At 38.4% G+C, this 23,999-nt stretch overlaps 1 protein-coding gene across 3 annotated transcripts in view; it reads left to right on the plus strand.

Annotated features, from left to right (window-relative positions):
* The window catches only part of KDM4C (lysine demethylase 4C), a 291,774-nt gene that overhangs the window by 15,600 nt on the left and 252,175 nt on the right, over nucleotides 1-23,999 (plus strand). For all 3 annotated transcript variants that reach the window (XM_085213046.1, XM_085213045.1, XM_085213044.1), the window contains 2 exons: nucleotides 17,078-17,253; nucleotides 19,814-19,928. In XM_085213046.1, the coding sequence (XP_085069172.1) occupies nucleotides 17,078-17,253; nucleotides 19,814-19,928 (291 nt within the window). The remainder of the gene's footprint in view (nucleotides 1-17,077; nucleotides 17,254-19,813; nucleotides 19,929-23,999) is intronic.

Consider the following 23,999-nt stretch of genomic DNA (forward strand, 5'->3'; position numbering starts at 1 on the left):
GAAACTAAAACAATACAGAAGAACACAGTGGCACTATTTGAGCACATTCTCAGCTACAAAACAGTATTTTTCAGCATAGTTGCCATCATTAGCTATTCATTTTGCTAGTGATGGACAAGAGCCTGCATACTATGCTTTTTTTTTTTTTTTTTTTAAAAAAAAGTGCCCCAGTGGAGTTAACCCATTTTTCGTAGCTACTGTGATGGCATTGTTGCTAGGAAAATGTTGCCCATGCACTACCATTTTTTATTGGCCCAAATGGTTGGAAGTCAGAATGTGTGAAATCCAGACTGTAGTAGGACAGTCCAGCCAAGATTGGAAGCTGCTTCATGGTCTTTAGTCTGGTATGGGGCCTGGTGTTACCATGTGACAAGAAAATGGTTGTTTTCTTCTCTGTCCTGATTTTGGAAATTCAAGCCTTCAGCTTAGTCACTGTCGTGTTGTAGCAGAGTTGATTGTTTATTTGGGTTGCATGAAGTTGAGAAGAATCATCCCTTTCCTATTCTAAAAGACAATAAACATCGCTTTACCTTCTAGGTCTTAATATTTGATGAGAAATTCACAAACTGCCACTCCATGGACTGCCATTTTGACTCCAGCTTATTGTGGTGATACGATGTCTCATCACCATTAGTGATGTGATCCAGGAAACTGTCACCACTATCCTGACAAACTTGCATATGATGTTCTCTGTGGTCCTGTAGGAGCACTCTGGTGCTCACCTAGTGCAAACTTTGTGATATTCCAATATTGCCACAATTGTTTCCAACACGTTGATGTCAATATTTATTTCCATATATAGTTTCCTGGTTGTAATCTACCAAACTGGGGTCACTTCATTTCATGGTGTGACAGCTCTGCACCATCTAGCATATAGCTATATCTTCTTAATGTGAAAATGATAATACACTGAAAATCTTATCAGAATTGAAGGGGTGGAACATAACTGTTATAGCTATACTGACATCCACTCTTTGGTCTCCAGAAGCATTCAACAAGCACTGATGAATGTTAGCGAGTGTGTTTTTTTCCGGAAGGAGAAATTCAGTAAGCCACCTTTGCTTTATATGCACTTTGATGTCTGACACCATTTTGTCAGACTGACCTTCTGCTGCTGTCTGTCACACAGCAATAGTATGTAATAGAAAACTGCTGTACCACCAGTATCTGTTTCTAATATCATTAGCCAACATCATAAAATAGGAGACATTACTCTTGGAGTACCTTTTGTGTGTGGAGTATATAAAAGGAGAGGTGTTACCGTAAACTAGAAAATCCTCATCTGTCAGATGGCAAATACAGTCCCTTAGGCTTGCATATAACCATACTGAAGCAGATAATCCCACTACAGTCAGTAGCTATATGCTTTAAGGTTAGTGAAGCACTACTGAGATTAAATTCATATTTGTTTACTTTTTAGTGGTGATTCTTTTTTTATAATGAGAATTAGATGTAGAATAAAATTGTAGAACATTCTCTTAAAGATCACGAAGTTCAACCATTCACCTGTCTACCAGATCTACCACTGAACCATGTCACTAGGTGACACACCTGCATGTTTATTGAATACCTTTGGAGATGGTGACTCCACTTCCCTGAGCAGCTTGTTCCAGTGCCTAACCACTCCTGAGAACAAATTCTTCCTAATATCCAGTCTAAATCTCCCCTCCTGTAACTTGAAGCCATTTCCTTATGTTTTGCCAGCTGAATAAAGAGGCTGGCTTATTTGCTGCTACCTTCTTTCAGGTAGCTGTAGAGAATGATGATGTCTCTCCTTTTTTCCAGGCCAGGCAACCTCAGTTCTCTCAATCACTCCACATAAATTTCCAGACCTTTAACTGATTCTATTGTTGTTTTTCTGCATGTCCTAGAGCAACTCAGCATCCTCCTTGCAGCAAGGGACACGAAATTGAAGAGGTACTCCATGTGCAGCATCACCAGTGCTTGAGTATAGAGGGACAATCTCTTTCCTAGTCCTACTGGCTACTTTTTTTCATGCAGGCCAGGATGCTGTTCACCTTCTTAGGAGTATGGGCTCATGTATAGCTGGTTGTTGACTTGCCTCCCTAGGTCCTTTCCTGCCAACTACATTTCCCCAAGCCCATACAGGTGTGTGGGATTGTTATGACCCAAGCAGTGAACCCAGCACTTAGGCTTGTTGAATGCCATATGACTGATTGTTGCCCACTGATGCAGCCTATCCAGATCCTTCTGCACAGCCTTCCTACCTTCAAGCAGATCAACATTCCCACTCAGCATAATGTAATCTGGGAACTTAGTGTGGCTGCACCCAATCTCCTTGTCCAGGTAGTTGATAAAAATGTTAAATGAGACTGGCTGCCTTACTGAGCCATAGGTAACACTGGTTGTAACCATGTGCAAACTACTTTTAGCTTCATTCACAAGAACCCCTGGGGCCTGGGCATCCAGAAAGGCTTTTGCCCAGCACTCAGCACATCTGTCCAAGCAGTGTGCTGCTGGTTTCTCCAGGAGGATACTGTGGGAGACACTAGCAAATGCTATGTGAAAGCTCAAGTAAACAACATGCACAGCTTTCTTTCTTTATCTACCTAAGCAGGTGATATTATCATAGAGGTAGACCAGGTTAGTCAAGCAGGACCTGTCCTTCATTAATCTATTCTGACTGAGTTTGATCAGCCAGTTGTCCAGTATATGCTGTTGATGACATTCCGTGACTTTCCCTGGTACAGAAGTAAGTCTGACAGGCCAGTAGTGCTGTGGATCCTCCTTCATGGTAGAAAATCGTCATGTTCAGTAAGCCCAAGTCAACTGGGACCTTCCTGTTTGGCCAGCACTAAGGAAAGTGGCCTGGTGAGCACTTCTGCCAGCTCCATTAGTACCCTTGGGTAGATCCCAGTCATGCATGGGTTTGTGTATATTCAAGTGGAGTAGTAGGTCACTAACTGTTTCTCCCAGGATTTTAAAGGTTTCATTCTGTTCCCTGTCTGTCTTCCAGTTCAGTGGTCTGGGTAAGTGGTAAATAATTGGTCGTAGTAGTAAAGTCTGAGACAAAGAAAGCAGTAAGTATGTCTTCAAGCAGTGGTATATCCAGAATCTTACAGTAGTTACTCCTCCCCTAATGGAGAGTTGTTGTCAGAGAATAGATCTGATGTAATTTAGCGTTGCGTCCCATTTGTGCCTTATGTGTTTTGTCACTTTCGAAATGAACAGCACACCATGTCTAGAAATCCTAACTTAGTTATTTTAAATTGCAGTTGGGAGAGGCTCTCCTCATTACTGGAATTTTAAGCTATTAGAGTGAAATTGAGATACTTAAAGTTGAGAGAAGAGAAACAAACTTTGCTGAACATCTCAAACTTTGAAAACTTTTTCCCAGGTCAGGGAACATTTTCAAACTCTTCTCTACAAACAGAAGTAGAAATAAGATAAACTAAAGTCACGGTTTTTTTTTCCTGTTTCTTATAATCAGCCATGTTACGAAATGTTTGTGGGAATTAACTATTACAGACCTCGTCTTTAACAGTAAACTTACCAGCAAGATCGGTCTCAACAGATCTACCTATATATTAATGTGTATGTGGGCAAGACACTATATCTCTGTTACTATCTTTGACATTAAAAAATACTTTTTTTCTATACTACTTACGTAACTATTTTTATTTCTCTTGTTAGTGGGTTCTCATACCCAAAGAAAAATAAACTTTCTGACCAGCTTCTATGCTTTCTTTATTGATACTTATTTGTTGAATGTGGGTAGTTTCCTTTGGTATGTTGTGTAATCAACAAGTACGCACAGACTGTGTTCCTTGCTATCTCTGGGTATATAAGGAAATTATAGCAGATGCCAATATTACTGTATTTTATGTTTGGGAAAAAAAAATAACAAAAAATTAACTGACATTTTATCATGCGTTGTTTTTCCTAGAATGTAACTAATCTATTTGTGCAGGAGTATTTAAAAATCAGTTTCACTTGAAAAAGAAAATGCACCCCATCCATTTCATTTTAAAGGAAAACAAAGTTAAATGGTTCTCTTTGGCACTTCTTATTAGCTACATCATCAGACATGATACTGCAAACCTTCAAATGGATATACAAGCATCCAAGCATATTTTTGAGATCTTAATTAGGACAATTTATTTCCTGTATCTTTTTTCCTGTGTACTTGTTCTTTTCACACCTGTGAAAGATTGGAACAGCTAAGTGTCCTGGTCATCAGCTTGAAGCAGATGATAAACGCTCCTCTTTGGCTGCTGTTATATTTAACATTAACCAGGGGTCTAAAATTTAATTCCAGTAGACTAGTAATTTTTGTATATGAACGTCAGGATGTCTAGGGAAGGAAGTCTCTATGTTCTGCCATTCTTGGTTGCAAAATTTCAGCCACTACAAAGTGAAGTAATGAATTTCTCTCAATGAAATAATGGCAAGATTGTATGTATTCCTCAGATTACTGCTTGGATATAACTTTTGTAATTGTTCTGATTTACCTCCTTAGCTCAGTTCTGGTTCCTTTCCTACTATCCACAATTAATCTCTATTTGCAACCAGGTAATGTTAGTATTTACTCATGCTGTCACTTTAAAAAAAGAGACACTTAGTGTTTGAAGTGTGGTTTTGTAGATTTGTAGCTTTCCTGTAAACTTTCTAAAGCTGAAACATCCCAACTGAATGCTGTAATGGACCAAAGCTGTACTATTCTGTTTAGGTTAGACATGTATGAAATGACTTCTTTTTATATAGCAAATGTCTCAGTATTTTACAGACTTGTAATACAGATTTTGGCTGTAAAGTGGTTGCATGCTTCTAATGTATCTGACTTACTTTAACACAGAAGGTTGTTGTCTTACTTATTCTTTTCATATGTACTCTGGTATTGTACTGCACGACTGTAGATTAGAATCCTGTAACTGAGTTGAAAATGACTGGGGAATACATTTTAGTAATTCAAATGAATTACATTTTCAGGATTAGAAGGAAAAGTAGATGGTTAATTCTAGTGTACGCATCTAGCAAATGTTGCTTAAACTGTATTCTTAAATTTTCAAGGAACACTTTTTTAAACTGAATTCAAATGGAAACTTTTTCTTTTCTGACAGGATTTCCTTAAGGGTGGATCTTTGTGTCATTGCAATTGTCAAAGTATAGCTATTTATTTTGTTGCTTTATCCTAACTACACTGTTTTCAATTTCACCTTTGAATGAGATGGTTATTACATCTCATTATCAGATAGTAGGCATGGAAATATTTGGCTACAGATTATTGTTCTCTCAAATTGTACTAATGTGCAATTAAAAGAAGCTGGAAATTAACTTAGTTTGAATTGCAATTCCAAGATTTGGTTTTAAGAGGTTGATACTACTTTCATAGCTCTTGGAATTTCGTGCTGTTTCTACTGAAATCACTGAAATGAAGCATACAAGAGTAGAATTTGATTATGTAGTCATAGATTTGTGATATTTTATATAGTGTAATTGGGTTCAGTTTAAAGTTAATGCCCTTGTGCTTATGTGACTGAAAATGTGTGCATCTCTATTTTTGGCCAATACAGTGTTATCCTATGAAGAGAAAATACTCTTGGAAAGAAATGAATGGATCCAGGTTCCTAGGACTGTTTTATCATCAGAATTCCAAACTGTTTGTGGAACTTTTCTTCATGTACATATATGATTCTCAGGAGCACTAGAAATATTTTTCTCTATCTGTATATATGTATTTATGTACGGGATATGTGCTGACCTGGATGCACAGAACACCTGGACTAATGCATATGATAAAAGAGAGAATAATAAAACTATTATAAAATGATTAATTATATTGATCATTAGATATATAAATTAAGATATTGGCAGGGATCACTAAGATCATCCAGTCCAACCATCAGCCTATGTGTGTAACCACTATAGACCTCAGTTGCTCATTGTGACATCTGCTCTTTCCTTGTATCTCTAGGGATGGTGATGCCACCACCTCCCTGAGTAGCCTGTTCCAATGCTTCACCACTCATTGTGAGAATAATTTTCTCCTAACACCAAAGCTGAACGTCCTCTGATGCAATTTGAAGCCATCACCTCTCATCATACCGTGACTTAGGAAGGGCCTTTGTAACCACTACAGGCAGGTCTGTTTTCCCCTTCATCTGCTTGCTGTTAGAATAATAGTCAAAGTATTTTTAGCTGTTTCTACTCAGTTAGGTATTATTTAGTTGTCTTAAAAATTAATACATTTCAATGTTTATTCTTTAAAAACTACATAATATTATGCATATATATGCATATATAAATTTCAGCAGACCAAGGAACTAAGTATGTTCAAAATCTTTCAAAGTCAGTAATTTGCGCTGTAGTAAAGGCACATTTTCTGAATTGTGGAAATTGAATTTTAAATAATAAGAATAAATATATTTTTTTTCCTTTTGATGGTACTTCAAAATAAACTCAGAGGGACTGTATCAAGTCCAGAACCAGGGAATGTATAAACTCAAGGATGAAGAGAAAGAAAGACTTCAAGAAGAGCTCTATACACACGCAGAAACTGCCATTTAACCTCTGAACAGAGAACATAAAACAGAGTAGTACTTCTTAACTAACACTTCAGACTTATATACGGACATAGGGAGTAAAAGACCTCTTGCCTGTGCAGGAGTGTGTATATATAAATAGGAATATGATGACTGTAAGGCTTATACATACTGTGAGGGGAAAACTAAAATGTATATGCTTTTCAGGGTGTGACATAAGTGTACTCAGAGGAAATATGTCAAAGCTGACAGACTTAAAGATTGAAAGAGGGGAAAAAAAAAAAGTAGAGTGTGAGGGTGAGGCCTCACTTTGAGTACTGTGTCCAGAGGTCCCTTCTAGCCCTTGCGATTCGATGATCCTGTGCTCTTGGATTCAACTGTAGTGTGAAGCACCTTTATTTAGTCACGTTCCAATGAGCAAAAAAAAGCCACCCTTAAGGCGTTTGGTCATGCTCAGTGAGAAGTCTCATGTATATGCTTAATGTATAGTGCTTTATTGAAGCAACAGATTATAGATTCTTTTGTGCTGACAGTGATAAACACACTTTACAGAGCACATACGAATACCAAGAATGGGAAGAAAACATCTTACTGCAAACAAGTTAAATTATGGAACGATTCTGTAGAGATTTCTAAGTTTCCTGGAAAAGCACTTGGTAAAACTGATTGTGTGAATCTTACCCAGTAGGTAAGAAGTCTGTGAAGTCAGCCATGTCCTCCTGACTAGTTCGCAATGGATGGCATCTTCCCCCAAGTTTCTCCTCTCTTAAGCCATTTTTATACTACTTTCCTGAGTGCTTTAGTCATACATATCTTTGTGTGATTGTTACAATGGAAAAATGAAAAGCTGCTGACTTACAGTGACAACTATGAAGTTTATCTGTTCTATGGTACCACCACGTTCCCATCCTTGCAATGTTATGACAGAGCCTGGCTGTGTTGTTTGCGTTCCACTCTGCCTTCTGTGCTGTATCTCTTAGAGTCAACATACTGAGCTCCCCTGTTACTAACATTTAGGGGTACATGTTGGGTTGCTTAGGGAGCTATCATGAAACAGACTGCTTGTATATTCACAGCAGCATCATAGCATATTCCACCCTAATGGCTTCCTCTGTACTCTGTACACTATACTCTGATGAGGGAGAACATGTCAACAAGTCATCTCCAATAATTATTCTACATAATCCAGCCCAAAACTGTAGTCACTCAAGTTTCACTGAGGAAGGCCGTGCGTTTAACAGGCAGGCTGAAAGAGGAGGTTAGGGTAAGCACACAGTCACAGCCCTTTATTTAAGAAGATCGTGGACGTGTTAGAGCAAATGTTGTGCTTTAAACCAGCAGGTGGCTCAGCACCATGCAGTTGTTCAGTCACTCCCCTTCTCAGTGGGACGGAGGAAGACAATAATAAAAAAAAGTAGAACTCGTAAGTTGAGATAAAATTAGTTACTAAGATAGAGAAAAAGTATATTTGAAAAGTATATTAATTAGTATATTAATTGTGACAAATATATGTATATAACAAGTGATGCACAAAGAATTACCCCCACTGAATGATGTTCGGCTATCATGCGTAATCTGTGCAATAGCATACATAGTCAATCCCACCCCTTGATCCCAAGCCCATCTAGGTTACTTCTTGTCCATTATAGCCTGCAGTGTCTTGGGTTCACTGAGCTGAAAATAGTTCACTCCTATATTGCCAGTCCAGATCTACCTGAGCCACTTCAGTCCTAGTGGGCCAATCCACCTGCTCGTTGTTTTGATGTTCTTCAGTGGCACAGCTCTTTGGTATATGAACATCTGTGTGGAGTATCTTTATGACCATGTTCTTTGCCTGGGTTGCAATGTCCACAGTGCAGCAGCACGGATGGGTTTGCGCCTGCACTGCCAGTTTGGCTTCCATTGCTGTAACAACTCCCACAGGGCATTTGCCACTGTCCAGGAGTCAGTGTAGAGGTAGAGCACTGGCTACTTTTCTCATTCAGACATGTGTAAAGTTGACAGGGTGGCTTTCATCTCTGCAAATTGATACGCCCTTTCCTTCAGTAGCTTCTGCAGCTCATTGTGTTGGACTCTATCTCCTATGCTCTCCCACAATGCAACAGGACCCATCAGTGTTTCTTCTCATTTTTGGTCAATTTCTTATGTAGCAGAGCTTCTTCAGCACGTGTCAGCTCCTCTTCTGTCGATATTCTAACATGTTGGTTTTCGTAATCACTTTAAGATGTCTGGATGACTGGGATTTCTTATTCGAGCCCACTGTGTGATCTTTGCAATCCCTTTGCTCCACCCTTGCATCAGTTGCATGATGTGTGGATGGGACCCTCTGTCATCAGAGCGAGAAGGGAAATTCTTTCATACATTCAGCACGAAATTGAGACACAGGGGAAGTCAAATGTCATCCAAGCAGTTTTATCAATTAAAGTGATAGGGAAGGGAAAGGCTGGCAATTAATACAAATTAGGGTGATGGGGAAGGGAAGGCAGGCAATAGGAAAAGTAGGAAAAAAGCAAGAATTATGTAATGCAGGATAGTCACCACTAAGGACCCAGTGGATGCTGTTGTGCACCATCCTGATGGTCCAAGGCTGATGCAGTAGTAGGGGCAGGTGGAGGTGGTGGCAAAATGGCTGGCCTTAGGCAGCAAGCAGGTAAGCAGTAGGCAACTGACAGCTGGTCCAGGAGAAACAAGCAGGTGTCAGCAGGCCCAGGAGAATCAGGCAAGTATCATGCCATGCGGCATCCTATATTGAGCATACCCCTCCTTGACTGTTGGTGCCTTTTTTTTTTTGTTTTCTTCTGCCACCACTGCATTCCTGGCACTTAGATAAGAGTCACATTGAGCACCTATTGAGCACCTATCTCCCTAGATATGTGCCCACAGAAGGCTGCTCATAGACCATTTAGCAGGTGATTATCTCTGGCAGCTGTTTATCTCTCACTGCACCTGGCCTGCAAGTCAACTCGTCCAAGACTTGCCTGGACTTGTATATCTGTCAGAAATAGTCTCTTATTCCCTCCCTCTGAATGTCCAGCCCAGCATAGGCAGTTGGATTGCAAGGGGGAGCTGTTCTTCAACATAAACTACTACCAAAGCTGCTTGGACCCCTTCCTATGCTGCTAGTATCTCTTTTTCATTTGGAGTGCAGTGGGCGGTGGATTCTCTGTGTCCCCATTACCAAAACCGTAGAGGGCAACTTTGAGCCCCCCCCACTGCTTTTTGACAAAGGCTCAAAGTGGGGTCATTTTCCCTGGCTGCTGTGGAGAGCACCTGTTTTTTACATTCTGTCAAGTTAAACCACGGTAACCACTCAAAAATGAGACAGTGTATTTGTGACCATTGGCTATATGCTTATTGAACATAGGCAACTCAATGCAATGACCACTTCCCTGACAAGCCTTTTCTAGGTTTACTTTGCATTATGACAAAAACGTGTTTTAGAAGGATGAGTTATTTTCTTCCCTTTCTCGAAAACTTATTGTGCTGTTTTGCTTCACATGATGATATCTTCAGTATACTGTGGGTGTTCAGGAGATTCCCACTGTTCCAGTGCAGTCTGGATCAGCCTGTAACAAATAGTAGGAACTGTGATTCCACTTCTGAAGTGACCTGCACTCTGCTGCTGAACGGACTGAGAAAATGATTTAGCAATGTCAGTTGTGGAATACCACTCTGCTACCCTTAGCTGCACTTCTAATTGGAGTTGTAGAATGGCTGACATAGCAGCACTTAGCGGTGGTGTGACTTCATTCAGCCATGGTAGTCCACTGTTAGCCTCACCTCCACTCTCCATTGGGCTTTTGCACTGGCCATATGGGACTGCTGAAGAGTGAGCGAGTCTTGCTGGTTACAACGTGATTCTCCAGTTGGTGAATCAGTCAGTGAATGGAATTAGAGAGTCCTGGTTGGTGCTGAATTGCTGCCAGTGCACTGATGTAGTAGTGGTTGACACCAGCTGCTCTACTGTTAGTAACCCCGCAACAGAAGGGTCATCTATGAGACTAGGCAAGATAGACAGCTGTTTAATGTTCTCCATCTCTGCAGCAGCTATACTGAAAACCCACTGATACTTTTGGGTACTTGGGTACTTGAAGTCCGTCTTCCTCTATACCAAGGATGCACAGAGCCTCTTGGTCAGTCACAGTGGGGTGCTTTTGCCACTCATTTCTTGTTAGGCCCTCTTTAGCCTCCAATACAGGCAACTCTTCAGATCTACCTGTCAATCTAGAAATTCAGATGCGTTTTACTCTTTAATAACTGGATAGCATTGAAGTATGTTGCACACCAGTGACAACTAGTGCCTGATTTTTCTGTGGTTCTGGTGTCCCAGATCACCAAATCCACATAGCCCAATAAACCTAATTGTCCCTTTCCTCTACCTGGTTGGAGGCACGGTCTTTCTAGTTCTGGTTATTGTATTCATTATTCAGTTCTCATGTGTGAGAACCTGAAGACACTTTGTCAACCTCAGAGGAAAGATCAGACCATCTTCTCTGTTTGGAGAACTGCCTGCTGGAAACTGGGACAGAAGGACCCTCTTTTGCAGTTGTTTTCTCATGCGTCTCACATACACATGCCTGTAGAACTGAAGTGGGTTTTTCATCCCATTTACTCATATCCTCTCTGTGATCGTGTAGGTGAAGCCACGGGATGGTATGCAGTGTGTGTACCCAATATATCCTCTCTCTCTGGCAAAGTATTGCTTACTTCTAATGAAAGAAGTACTGGTTTGTACAGGTGGAGGAGCCATTGAACCACTTTCTCCGGAGCTGAGACACAGGCCTGTAGGGAAGAAGAGAGACTATCTTCATATTGTCATCCGCAGTTGTTTTTTTGTCATCTTCCCACCTCACTCTTGCCAGGGTGCTGGCATACGATGATGATTCATTCCATGCAATGCTCTGCCACATAAGTCATGTATACCTGATGTCATCTGGATCTTGGAAGTGGGTATTATCATCCAGGTTAATTGCACTTACAATTTCTACCATAGCTAATTCCCTTAAGTACAGGATACTTTTCTCCATGGTGTACCATTTGCGTGGGTTAAATACCAGGTCTTCCTTGGGTTATCTTTTCCTCATGTCTGACAAAAGTGTGTCCCCTTTCCAACTCTTCGTCACTGCCATTTTTGCGAGAAAGAGATCCCAGCTGCTTGGCTTTACTGCCCACTAAATCCTGACTGCTGGAAGCACCATCCCACCACTAGAGCAGCCATATGACTGTGTGCTCCCTGGCTGATGGCTGTAATCTTTTTGCGTACCTTGAAGCTCAATCAAAATTAGGAGTTGGGTAGTTTCTATCTCTTCCTCCTGCCGCCTTTGTGAAGGCCCTACTTCTTCTCCAAACTTAGAACCTTCTCTCTTTGCTAAATTGACTTCTGTGGACATTTCTTCGTCTTGCTTATAGGGACAAATGATACTGGCACTGGCTGGTTCTCTGGTTGAACTGTGGGGCTGGATAATCTTTAAGGTCCCTTCCAATCCAAACCATTCTATAATTCTGTAAAGTTCCTATTAATATACGTGAAGTAGACAATAGAGGCACTAGAAAGACAGTATTAAAACCATTCCTAGACAGATGATATACTGTACACCCTAAAGCAGATTGGCTAAAAGATTTCAATCAGGCTTTTGAAAGCATGGAATAACGCATTTTAGTTCTCTGTTACAGAGAGTCCTTTTCTTAAAAAGGAAAGCCACAAAATAAGTGAAAAATAAAGTACACTGATAGATTAATTGCTCTTTCTTGACTAAGAATTGTTCTGGAGCCTCAAACTGCTCTTATGTGGAACAAAGCACTTAAATGAATTTGCAAACAAATTGACAAGTGGGAAAGTAAATTTTGGAACATTGCACTGAAGGTATACATTGACAAGCAGAAGAAAAACAACTTTTTCAGATTTTGAATGAAACTAGCCACATAGAAATAGTAGCCAGTGCTGTGCAGAATCAGATGTACAACAGGAGATTACCAGTACACAAAAGAGGATTTAATACAAATTGTATCCGTTGACAGCATTCTGAAATAATCTCAGTTCTATAATATGCAGCTTCATAGGGAAAAATGAATGGTAGTTTATAACTGCGACATTTGTTATCTAAAACTGAATACATATTCCCTAAGTAACATCGGTCAATGTAAATATACTTCGGCTATTTGCTGTAAATATAGATAAATGAGAAAACTCTGCCTTAGTTTTTCTATTTTATATTTGAACATCAAACACTTGATTGATGATTTTAATCTAACTTGCTTTCATAACATAAACATAATTTGCCTGACTTTGAAAAGGTTGTTCATTTTTAAAGTGAATGTGAAGAGGCTTCACTGGCACAGGTCAGTAGTAAAAAACTTGACCTAGTCATTATTTCCAACTGTGATACGGCCCATGACTACATGTCATTTTAGATATAATGTTTTAATATCTCTATTCCTTGCTCTGACCTTTGTTAGAAAAAGTAAATTATTTGGGGTGGAGACTTTGTTTTCATTTAAATGATGCTTAGCATATCACTCACACAATTCACTTTTCTAATGAGTAATGACAATCATAAACATATTTCAGATAGTTGAAAGTGAATATTTTGAACCAATGTTTACAAAAAGTGTTTTAATCACTTAGAACACACTGACCTTGAATTAAAGAAGATAATGCAAATTTTGCTTTTCAGTATTCATCTGGTTGATCCAAATGTATGAGTTCATGCTTAATAATAGTGAAAATGGAAATCTCTATGCACATATTTGATTTTTATGCATATATTCTGAATGCATGACTTCCCTGCTTCCAAACCAACATTCGGTATTATGCTGATGTGAACGTAACGTAAGATTTGCATGAAAGAACTGTGTAGAAATCACAAGATGATACAATTATTTTTTTCCTAAAAGCTAAAAACACTGAAACAAGCTCTGAAGTCCCTATATAAATGAAATCACATGGTAGTTGAGAGGAAAAAAGAACAGAGAGGATTCTATCCATGTGAAAACTGAATAAAAAATAAGTTGGTTTGAAGTCAAAATTTTAGATATGGAAGTATTTTATTAACTGATATTTTTTTCTTTAGCTTGGTATATTCAGATTAGTATGTACTTATGACCATGAATGGTGTTGACCAGATCTCTCAAAGGGTTGGATGTTGAGTACTTGAGCATTACAGTTTGCATGCTTACAATTGTTTTGGTAACATTGGAACCTTTGGTAAGGTAGCAAATGATCTTATGATCTAAGTAGTGTTTTTCTCTTATTTTTTTTAACTCTTTTTACTTTTTATTGAGTGATGTTATAACAGTCTCTAATGGACAGTGTTGTATGAAATCCTGAAGTGCCTGGTTAGAGGAATGATCTAGCTATCGTAGAGTAAAAGCTACCTCTAAGATATGAATTAATTATTCAAGTTCTGTAATTCATAAATAGTAGAGATTCTTTTACAAAAACCATCCTGCTTGCTCTGTGTTGCTTTAAAAATTTGCAAGCCAATGCCTATGAAAATCTGAGATCCACAGAAGAAATCAGTTACAATGAGGGGAGCAAATTCACAATTACAGCATCCAGATATTTCGTCAATTAAAATTAAAAAAAAAAAAAAAAAAAAAAAGAAGCTATAAGGAAAGCAATAAGATAAAACAAACTGCCCCAAACCTGTCTCCAACTTTCTTTTAAAATTTGCAATTTCAAGTCTAGAGAATTTTCTGTTTTCAGATAAGTAGTAAAAGGAATGTTCAAAATTACGCAGTCTGTTAAAAAACACTCCAAGGATTCTTGGAAATTTGAAATGGCTTTAGTGATAACAGTTTCGTACCTACTGAGGAATAGATTTTGGACAACGATGATGTCTGAAATAAATGTTAGCTTTACAATTGGCTAATCCACACAGAGCTTTAATATTTAATTATGAGCTTTAAATTGTATTAATACAAAATCAGTATGTTTTAATGAGTCCAAACTGCTATTCTAATAGAACTGTACACTGCAGTTTTGTGTACGTTAAACAGCAGTTCTCTGAACTAGCTGTAATTTCGTAAATATATCAGTAAAAAATAAATTTATTCATACTCTATTCAGCAAACAACATTTGGAAAAAGGACTGTCAATTGTAGTAATCATAGAATCATACAGAATGGTCTGGGTTGAAAAGGACTACAATGATCATCTAGTTTTAACCCCCCTGCTATGCGTAGGGTCACCAACCACCAGACCAGGCTGCCCAGAGCCACATCCAGCCTGGCCTCGAATGCCTCCAGGGATCGGGCATCCACAACCTCCTTGGGCAACCTGTTCCAGTGCGTCACCACCCTCTGTGTGAAAAACTTCCTCCTAATATCTAACTTAAACCTTCCCTGTCTCAGTTTAAAACCATTCCCCCTTGTCCTATCACTGTCCACCCTCATAAACAGCCATTCTCCCTCCTATTTATAAGCTCCCTTCAAGTACTGGAAGGCCACAACAAGGTCTCTCTGGAGCCTTCTCTTTTCCAAGCTAAACAAGCCCAGTTCCCTCAACCTTTCTTCATAGGAGAGGTGCTCCAGCCCTCTGATCATCTTAGTGGCCCTCCTCTGGACCCGCTCCAAGAGCTCCATGTCCTTCCTGTACTGGGGGTCCCAGGCCTGGATGCAGTACTCCAGATGGGGCCTCACAAGAGCTGAGTAGAGGGGGACAATCACCTCCCTCTCCCTGCTGGCCACCCCTTTTTTAATGCAGCCCAGAATGCAGCTGGCTTTCCAGGCTGCGGATGTACACTGCTGGCTCATGTCCAACATCTCATCTGCCAGGATCCCCAAGTCCTTTCCCACAAGGCTGTTCTTAAGGAGTTCTCCCAGTTTGTATAAATACCCAGTTTTTCCCTACCCAAATGCTGCACCTTGTACTTGACCTTGTTGAACCTCATTAAGTTTTCATGGGCCCGCTTCTTCAGCCTGTCCAGGTCCCTCCGGATGGCTTCCCTTCCCTCCAGTGTATCAACTGCACCATTCAGCTTGGTGTCATCTGCAAACTTGCTGAGGGTGGCACTCGATGCCATTGTCTCTGTCATTGATGAAGATGCTGAAGAGCACTGGTCTCAAGACCAACCCCTGAGGGTCACTTCTTGTGACTGGCCTCCACTCTGACACAGAACTACTTGAACGTTTGGCTGTGACTAGCCAACCAATACTTAATCCACTGAACAGTCCATCCTTCAAATCCACACCTCTCCAATTTAGAGAGAAGGATGTGGTGAGAGACCATGTCAAAGGCCTTGCAGAAGTCCAGGTAGATGACACCTGTCGCCCTTCTCTGGTCCACTGATGCCATCACTCCATCACAGAAGGCCACCAGATTGTTCAGACAAGATCTGCCTTGGTGAAGCCATGCTGGCTGTCTTGGATCACCTTTTTGTCTCATATGTGCCTTAACAAAGCTTCTAGGAGGATCTGCTCCATGATCTTCCCAGGCACAGAGGTGAGGCTCACTGGGTCTTCCTTTCTCCCTTTCTTAAACATGGGAGTAAGTTTCCCTTTTTCCAGTCACCTGGCATTTTTGGACAGCTGTGATTTTTCCAATATGATGAAGAGCAGCTTAGCAACCACATCAGCCATTTCTCGTAGATCCCCAGGATGGATATCATCTGACCTGATGGACTTCGATTGCATGAGGAGGTCTATGGACTTGTTCCTCTGTTACAGTGGGATGGAATCTACTCCCCACACCCTCACCTAGAGATTCATGGTCTTGGCAGACATGGGAAGACTGACCACCAGTGAAGATTGAGGCAAAGCACTTATTGAGCACCTTGGCTTTTTCTATGTCTGAGGAAGCCAGTTCTCCATTCCCTTTTATCAGAATGGGAACACTCTCCTTGGCCTGTCTCCTCCTGCCTATGTAGAACCCCTTCTTGTCATCTTTCACATTTCTTGCCAAATTCAGCTCCATCTGTGCTTTGACTCTCCTGATCCTATCTCTACACACACAGACAACAGCCTTGTATTACTCCCAGGCTACACAACCCTGCTTTCACTTCCTGTACATTTCCCTTTTTTCCCTCTGTTTAAGCTGCAAGTCCTTGCTCAGACATGGTGGTTGCCTGCCTCCTCTGCTCGACTTCTTCAGCTGGGGGATGGAGAGCTGCTGCACTTGCAGAAGGGTGTCCTTAAAGAGCTCCCAACTCTGTACCCGTGCCCTTAAGGACAGTTTCCCAGGAGATCCCATCACGCAATTTTGTGAGCAGCTGGAAGTTTGCTTTTTACGTATTGAGGATAACAATTTTGTATCATAGTGAGCAGTGCTTGTGCACTGTATTGTTTTCTGATTGTAAAGGATTTCTGTCCATTTGTGTTACACGGGTATGTTTGCACGTCTGAATTTCTGTGGGTTAGTGAGTTAGTGCTTGTGAATTGAGCAACAGAAGATGATGTTATGGCTGTTTTAAATTTCTGTATCATCTAGGAGCACTTACATGATCATGTAGTTAAGTGTAACAGCTGGTAAGCAGTGAGTTCACCATGTGGGCATATTTGATTCTGTGGATTTTCCATAATATTTGGAATTGGTGTGGCAGCTGTTGATATTCTGTATTTTTCACCCAAATTTTCAGGTTATCCCACCAAAGGAATGGAAGCCAAGAAAACATTATGATGATATTGAAGATTTGGTGATTCCTGCTCCAATTCAGCAGATGGTCACCGGCCAGTCAGGGCTCTTCACACAATATAACATTCAGAAAAAGCCAATGACAGTGAAGGAATTCAAGCAGCTGGCCAACAGTGACAAGTATGTATATGTAGTCCTTGCTTAAAATGGCTACTGTTTATTTGTTCCTATATTGTGATTTCTTTTAAGTGTGGTGAGAGGGTGATAGTGATTATTATTACTATTTTTTTAATGTATACCTCACAGAAGTTTTTCTATCTCTGTAGTTGTAGAAGCATATCACAATATGAATCTTTCTTCTGTTGTTGAAAGTGTCTGTTGCATATGTTGGAAGTAAAGAAAGTGATCCGGAACACAGTTGTGCTTAGAGAACTTCCACGTTCTAGGTATGGCAAAACAGCTATTAAGGAAGGAAAAAGAGGTGCTGAAAAGGGCTAGGCACTATGCTAAAAAAGCTTCAGCTTGGTGAGTGAAGAGAAAGGGAAGTGGTAGAAGGAATACTTCCCCATTCCTTTTGCCAGTGTGAAACAATATATTCTCCTTCAGTATTTCTCAAAACTGGTGGAAAATGATTTTTGGATTGTGACATGAAGAATCATTGAGAGAAAAGATACTTGAAAATAATGAGTTAGAGAAAGCAAAATAATACAGGCCTAGTTTGAAGGAAAGTTTATCTTGTTAACTAATTTAAGAAATTAAAATGTATGGAGAGGAGGTGTTACCAAGATCAAGAAAAACTATGAGATTAAAACTCTTGAAGAGGCTTCTTAGAAAATGTTCTTTAGTATCCATGCATGTGTAGAAGTGGAAAACTGATCTCTTTTTTTGAATTTAAAAATATCTGTACATTTATTTTTGTATGTTTTGTGAAAAAAGTGGTGTTATCACACAAAAATTTCTTTTCCTGATAAGTAGGAATGGAAGTCTGTTTTTGTAGTTGTTTAAATTTATTTGTTCATAACTGTTAGAAGAGAGAGTAAATAGAAAGTTATGACAATTCCTATGATATCTATTCATGTATAGTTGAAATGTGTATTTGATTAACTCACGGTAGAATAAGAAACAATTTTTTAAAATAGATTCAAGAATGCTTAATACCTGTGAAGGTTTATTATGTAGCACAATGCTTTTGTATGTTTTATTCCTTATCAAGGAATGTATTTGGGAAGCATTTCTGATTTCAGTTTTTATACCTATTTTACTGAAAGCAGTTTACAACATCATATTTAAAGTCAAGAACATTTGGGAGAATTTTTAATAAATTATTAGGTATGAGTCTCTCTCTGAGTATTTCTAACTGCTCTTGAGAAAATGTTAATTCCTGTGACACTGCTAATATTATTTATTTTTCTTAAGCTATTAAAGAACTGGGACCTCTTACAATCTTATAAAAAAAGACTTTTATTCCTTTATGAAGAAAGCTTCCCTTTCCTTGAATATTGTGGTGATATCCCTTTCCTTTGGAAAAGAGGAAAGGGCCATGAACACCTGAATGAAAGTCATAGCTCCATGTAACACTGTGGTCTGTTTTAATGCTGTCTAATGCATTGCATCTTTTATTTGTTTAGGCATTCTCAATTCACCATTTAACCAGCGTGCTTCTCCACCCTGTCTACAGGGAAATATGGGCATACCTGCATTCCATAGTGGAGATACTTGTTAGAGTAACTGAATTTATGTATCCTTGTTACTCAGTGTCAAACAGAAATACAGGCTGTTTTCTAGAGCCATACAGTGAAAAATGATGAAAATAAAAACTCTGTTGCTAAAAATTAATTGTTTAAGATATATATTGTTAACTGCTTATTTTTGTTCTGTTTTATCACATGATGTACTTTGTTCACATACATTCAGGGTTTCTTTCCAGTAATTCAGCTGTAGTAATCTGGCAGTGCTAAAGATAAATTGTTTCTCAGAGCTGCAGTAGGAGAGCATGTTTTTTTTTCTAAAGACCAAAATATGGGAGAACAGAGTCCTGACAAAAGGATCCCAAGGGAAAGGTTATTAATGAATGTTTTTTATGGTAGTATGCTAATGCTGTGTTCTCAGAAGATTTTCAAAGAGTAACCTTCTTGGATATATAAAGGTATAGTACCCTAAAGGGGAAAAAAGAAAGATCTCTTATGTATTTTGTTTTCACTGCTTGAGAGAAGTTTTGCTATCACTGTTTGAAATGCTCTGTCTCCTCTTGAAGTCTTTTTCTGGGGGAGGAGCAAGGAAGCAGTGCTGTTGCTTGGCAGAATTAGTTCATTTGAATTATTGTGAGATGGACTTGTGTAGGCCCTGCCTCTGTGTTTGCAGAGATGGTACTGAGGCAGAGAAATAATAAATGTCAGTTTTCAGAGAAGTGGCTCTTCCATGTGTGTTTGTTACAAAGAACAGAAATAAAAAGAAGGACATTAGTATGAAAGCAGTCAGGAGGGGTTCTATTTAGCTCCTGAAGATTAAAGAAAATGTTGTATGGGTGTATAACTTCAACCACTCTAGCTGTCATGTATGAGGTTACATTCTGGGCTATGAAATGAGGAATTCAGGCAGGACAAGTAATAATTCTTCCCTTTCAGTGCATTTGAAATAAAGTGATCTTTTAGAATTCTCTTTGCAGGATCAGAAGCATAGTCCATTGCGAAGGTGGTTGTTGAAAGACTAGCTGAAATTTGCCTTACCTCTTCCTCTGCAGATACTGCACCCCAAGATACATAGATTATGAAGATCTGGAGCGTAAATACTGGAGGAACTTGACTTTTGTGGCACCAATTTATGGAGCAGATATCAGTGGGAGCATTTATGATGAAGTATGCGTAGCTTTTTATGAAGTTTATCTCTTTCAGCCCCCTCTGAAAGGGTATTATACTTAGAGCATACATTCTTGTTTTGTGTCTGAAAAATCTGTCTTTCTGAAATCTTTGTGTTACTCTCTTTAAAGATTCTAAGCAGAGTTGAAATTAATTGTACATCAGCAAGAACATTTCTGTAGGATACCAATACTTTTTCTAATGATAGGACTTCTTTCTTCAGTTGGAACTTTCCAGGGCTTTGAAATGCTTTACTGTTTAGTTCTTAACATTTCAGTATAACATTCAGTATTTGTGTGGAAATGTGGAAATTTAGTGATAAGTAAATTTACTTAAAATAAGTAAAATAAGAAGTACATTTATTTCTCACTTTCATGGAGGAAAATGGATCACAATACTTTATGCATGTTGGGAATGTCTACAGCTTCTGTGAAATATGCTTGTGATTTCTCTATGCCTCTGAATTAAAATAAAGAGGAAGTGCATTTTAGAGGTTACTCCTGAAGATCTCCATGAATTAAAAAGGACTAAACACATATTGTATTCCGTAGAATTACAGTATATCAAATTGGTTACATAAACATTGGTTATGTAAAAATCAATATACTTATAAATATAAAAATATATTTTATATAAATAAAAAGTCTAAATATAGATTTTGATAGAATTATTGAAGGAACAAGATTGATTGAAGAAGTGCTAGCATTAAAAAGTAAGCTTGAGGATTTACAAAATCATAAAACAGAATTTTATCCAAAAGAGCCTGTCTTGTATAGAGTTACAGGCTCCTCAGAAACAGTAAAACAAACAAGCAAACAAACAAACAAACAAACAAAAAAGTAGAATTTCCCTGTGGCAGATAGTCTAAGATGCTCCTAGTATTTCATATTTCTACACAGAAGAAAAATTGCTGGAATACTGTCTAAAGATACATACAGTCAGCCAAGATAGTTTTAGGCTGTTCAAGTTTTGTGCTGGCTTATATGAAGACAGATACAAATGTCTACTGGTCTTTAGTTTAGAAAAAGCAGCAAGTCCAAATTCTGTTTTGTGCCCAGTTACATAAAAGTGATAAAGAAAATACTTTAAGATTCTGAGCTGAGCTGTTTCAGTGAAGAGCCACTTCAAGTGTAGGTGGTCTTGAGTTGTTTTATTTTTGTATAGACAAAAATAGGGCACAGGATAACAGTGTTCATTTTTTTTGGTGTGTGTCCCAGTAAATAAAATCTTGCTCTTCTTTTTTTTTTTTTTTCTCTTTTTCTTCCCTGTGTCCCCTTTTGTCTGCCCTTTTATCCCCCTTTTGTCTCTCCTTTTGCCCCCTCTTCTCTTCCATATCTTTTTTATTGTTGACAGATGACATCTCATTCTCATCATACCAGCGTTTTACAAATACACACTTTAAGGTTGTGATTAAATAAGTATTTTAAAATAAAGAGAAATGTTAGTGAGAGGTGAAGTTGTTGAAGAAGGAGTAAACAGGCTGAACAATTAATGCAGCAGCCATTTCAGAGTGTAAAGTCCAGTGGAGTGTAAACAAAAACAGGAAGTAATCTCTGGCATGAAAACTGTGGATGAGAAAATTGCAAATGCCAGAACAAAATTTTTACCTCTCAGAATATTTTTTCCAAAGTTATTTTTCAGCCACTAGATGGCGTGCTTGGGCAACTTATATTTTTCATGTCTTACAATTGATAGCGCTAAGAATGGATTTTTTTTCCTTTGGTTTCAAATTAGAGATTGTTTTTCATATTCATTCCGTTTGTTTTGCTACTGCCATTTTCTGGGGGGAAAAGGATGAATATAGTAAGGTGCAGTATTCAAGAGAAAGAGGAGGGCAGAATTAATTTGACGTAAGAGCCTGAAACAAAAACAAGGGCTTGGTTTTTACATTATACATTTTATACTAAACTGCGTGTTATTGATACAGAATGATGCATGTCTAGCTGGATTTCTAATAGAAAATAACAGGAATTTAGTGAAAATGTGATGTGTATGTGTGGTCGGGCTGTCAAAATTATTGAGAAGTATTTCTGTACTGCAAGTAATTGCTTTTTATTTTAAAAGTTTGCCACTTCCATTTTCTTGTCTGCATGATGATTATTTTTATGACAAATCAGTGCCTGAAGCTCAACCAAGTTTTGACTTTTGCTATTTAAATAATTTAAGAAATAAGATCTGTGGAATGCAGCATCTTAATAGCAGCTTAGATCATAGATTTTGTAGTTTACTTTTCTTAAATTAGAGAATGAAAGATTTTGAAGGATTTGGAAGAAGGGGCAAAGCTAAAAATCTGTTATGTAAAAGAAAAAAATTGAACAGTTATAAATACATGTTTTGAAATCTGACAACTGCTGTCGATGATTCAGAGTTTACTCTTGTGATATATAGATTTTTCTAGATTCTATCTTGCTTATAATCTATTTACAGTTTTACAGCATTCTGTTGGTGTTAATAGACATTAGATCTTTGTAAGGAAATAATGTGAAAGAATAAATGTTCTTGTATGCTGCATACAGCTTCATAGAAAATAAATTTAAGATAGTTGAATGTTTGCTTGGAATACTATTCTATGCTGAAGGCACTCTAATTGCTTTTATACTGAATTATACTGTTTTTCAAGAAAAAGACAGTAAGAATGGCTCAAGAAAATAATTGCACTAACAGATTATGAAGAACATTATTTCTGTTAAATTTATAAGCTTAATTGGATAGATGTTCAGGGTTTTGTCTCTCTGTTGCTATAACTTTATCAGAACTTGAGTGAAATCCTGACAGAACTTACAAAATCTACAATAAAGCACCAGTTTTTCTATCTTCACTTGTTTAATTTATTCTTGAATTGAATATGGACACCAGTTACGACTGTTTTGGAAGTTTAATTTTGAAGTGGTTATTATTTTTTAATGTTATTTTAATAGATCTCTCTTGCTTGTAAGTTAGCCTGAATGTAATGCCAACTTGAGCCTGCAGAATAGTTGCAGAAACCCACTGTTGCTATCAGGAAGAGGAAGGAGAAGAGATCTTTTGTTTCTGATATCATAGCTGTATTAACTCATCTGTCAATTATAACTGAGTAAATTGGAGAGTGTGATTCACCTACTTTTTTTCAGTATAGTCTCTATGCTGGGAAACTAGTTAGACCTACTTCAACACTACACCCAGCTGAATAAATCACACTAGTAATTGTAGAGACTACAAATTTAATTGTTTTCTTGTGTGAAATAGTAGGAGCTCAAATAAACTTTTTTTAAAATGTTTTTTTGGGGTCTTTTCTTTAGAAAATTTTTATTTGAAATCATGCTTTCATGGGCAGATAGGAGAAAATCTGTGAAACTCCTATTTGGACTAATCTAGTAGGTAGGTAGAAAGAAATCCCTAATTTCAAAAGATGTTCCAAAAAAAAGTGACTTACAACAGCTCATAAAACGTATCTGAATTAAGTGCTCTGCAGTAAATGCTATTCATAGAGAAAAGTGAAGGTGTGGAAAAAGCACGCATAAATTTTGGCTTACCTCTTTCTCACCAGTGTTTCAGCTTGCTATCTTGAAAGCAGAATTTTGCTTTTCTTTTCCTTCCCTTAGTTTTATTCTTCCAGATACAATAGTGCCTTCCTTCTCCCATACTTAAGCTGTGGGGAGCACATTTGTTTAGTAGTGTAGAGATTGATTCAGTTGAGTTTGCAAGTTAACAGTTGATTTGAATTGTAGGTACATCTCTAATGTAACATTAGCTTTAGCATCTGGTTTCCACTTGTATCCTTAACAGAGGAACTAACTGGATTTTAAAGCAGCACTTTAACATTAGCTGTAGAATTTGTTTCTGACAATGAAATGACTTAGGGATGGAATGTGAGTTGTAACTTTACCTCAGACAGGGAAATGGCAGGGTATAGCAATCTAGGAGGTTTTCGGAGAGCATTGGTGGCAACTTGCTGACCAAGGGGGTAGAGCAGCTGTGAGAAAAGGTGGTCTTTTGGTAACTTAATCTCAAAAGGGAAGGCTTGCTACAAGCGTGAAAGTCTGAGGCAGCCTTGGGCTGCACTGACAGTGAGCTGGTAGAGTTCTTAAGAAC

This window comes from Meleagris gallopavo, chromosome Z (assembly GCF_905368555.1).
Source record: "Meleagris gallopavo chromosome Z, MGAL_WU_HG_1.1, whole genome shotgun sequence".
In the NCBI taxonomy this organism is placed as follows: domain Eukaryota; kingdom Metazoa; phylum Chordata; class Aves; order Galliformes; family Phasianidae; genus Meleagris; species Meleagris gallopavo.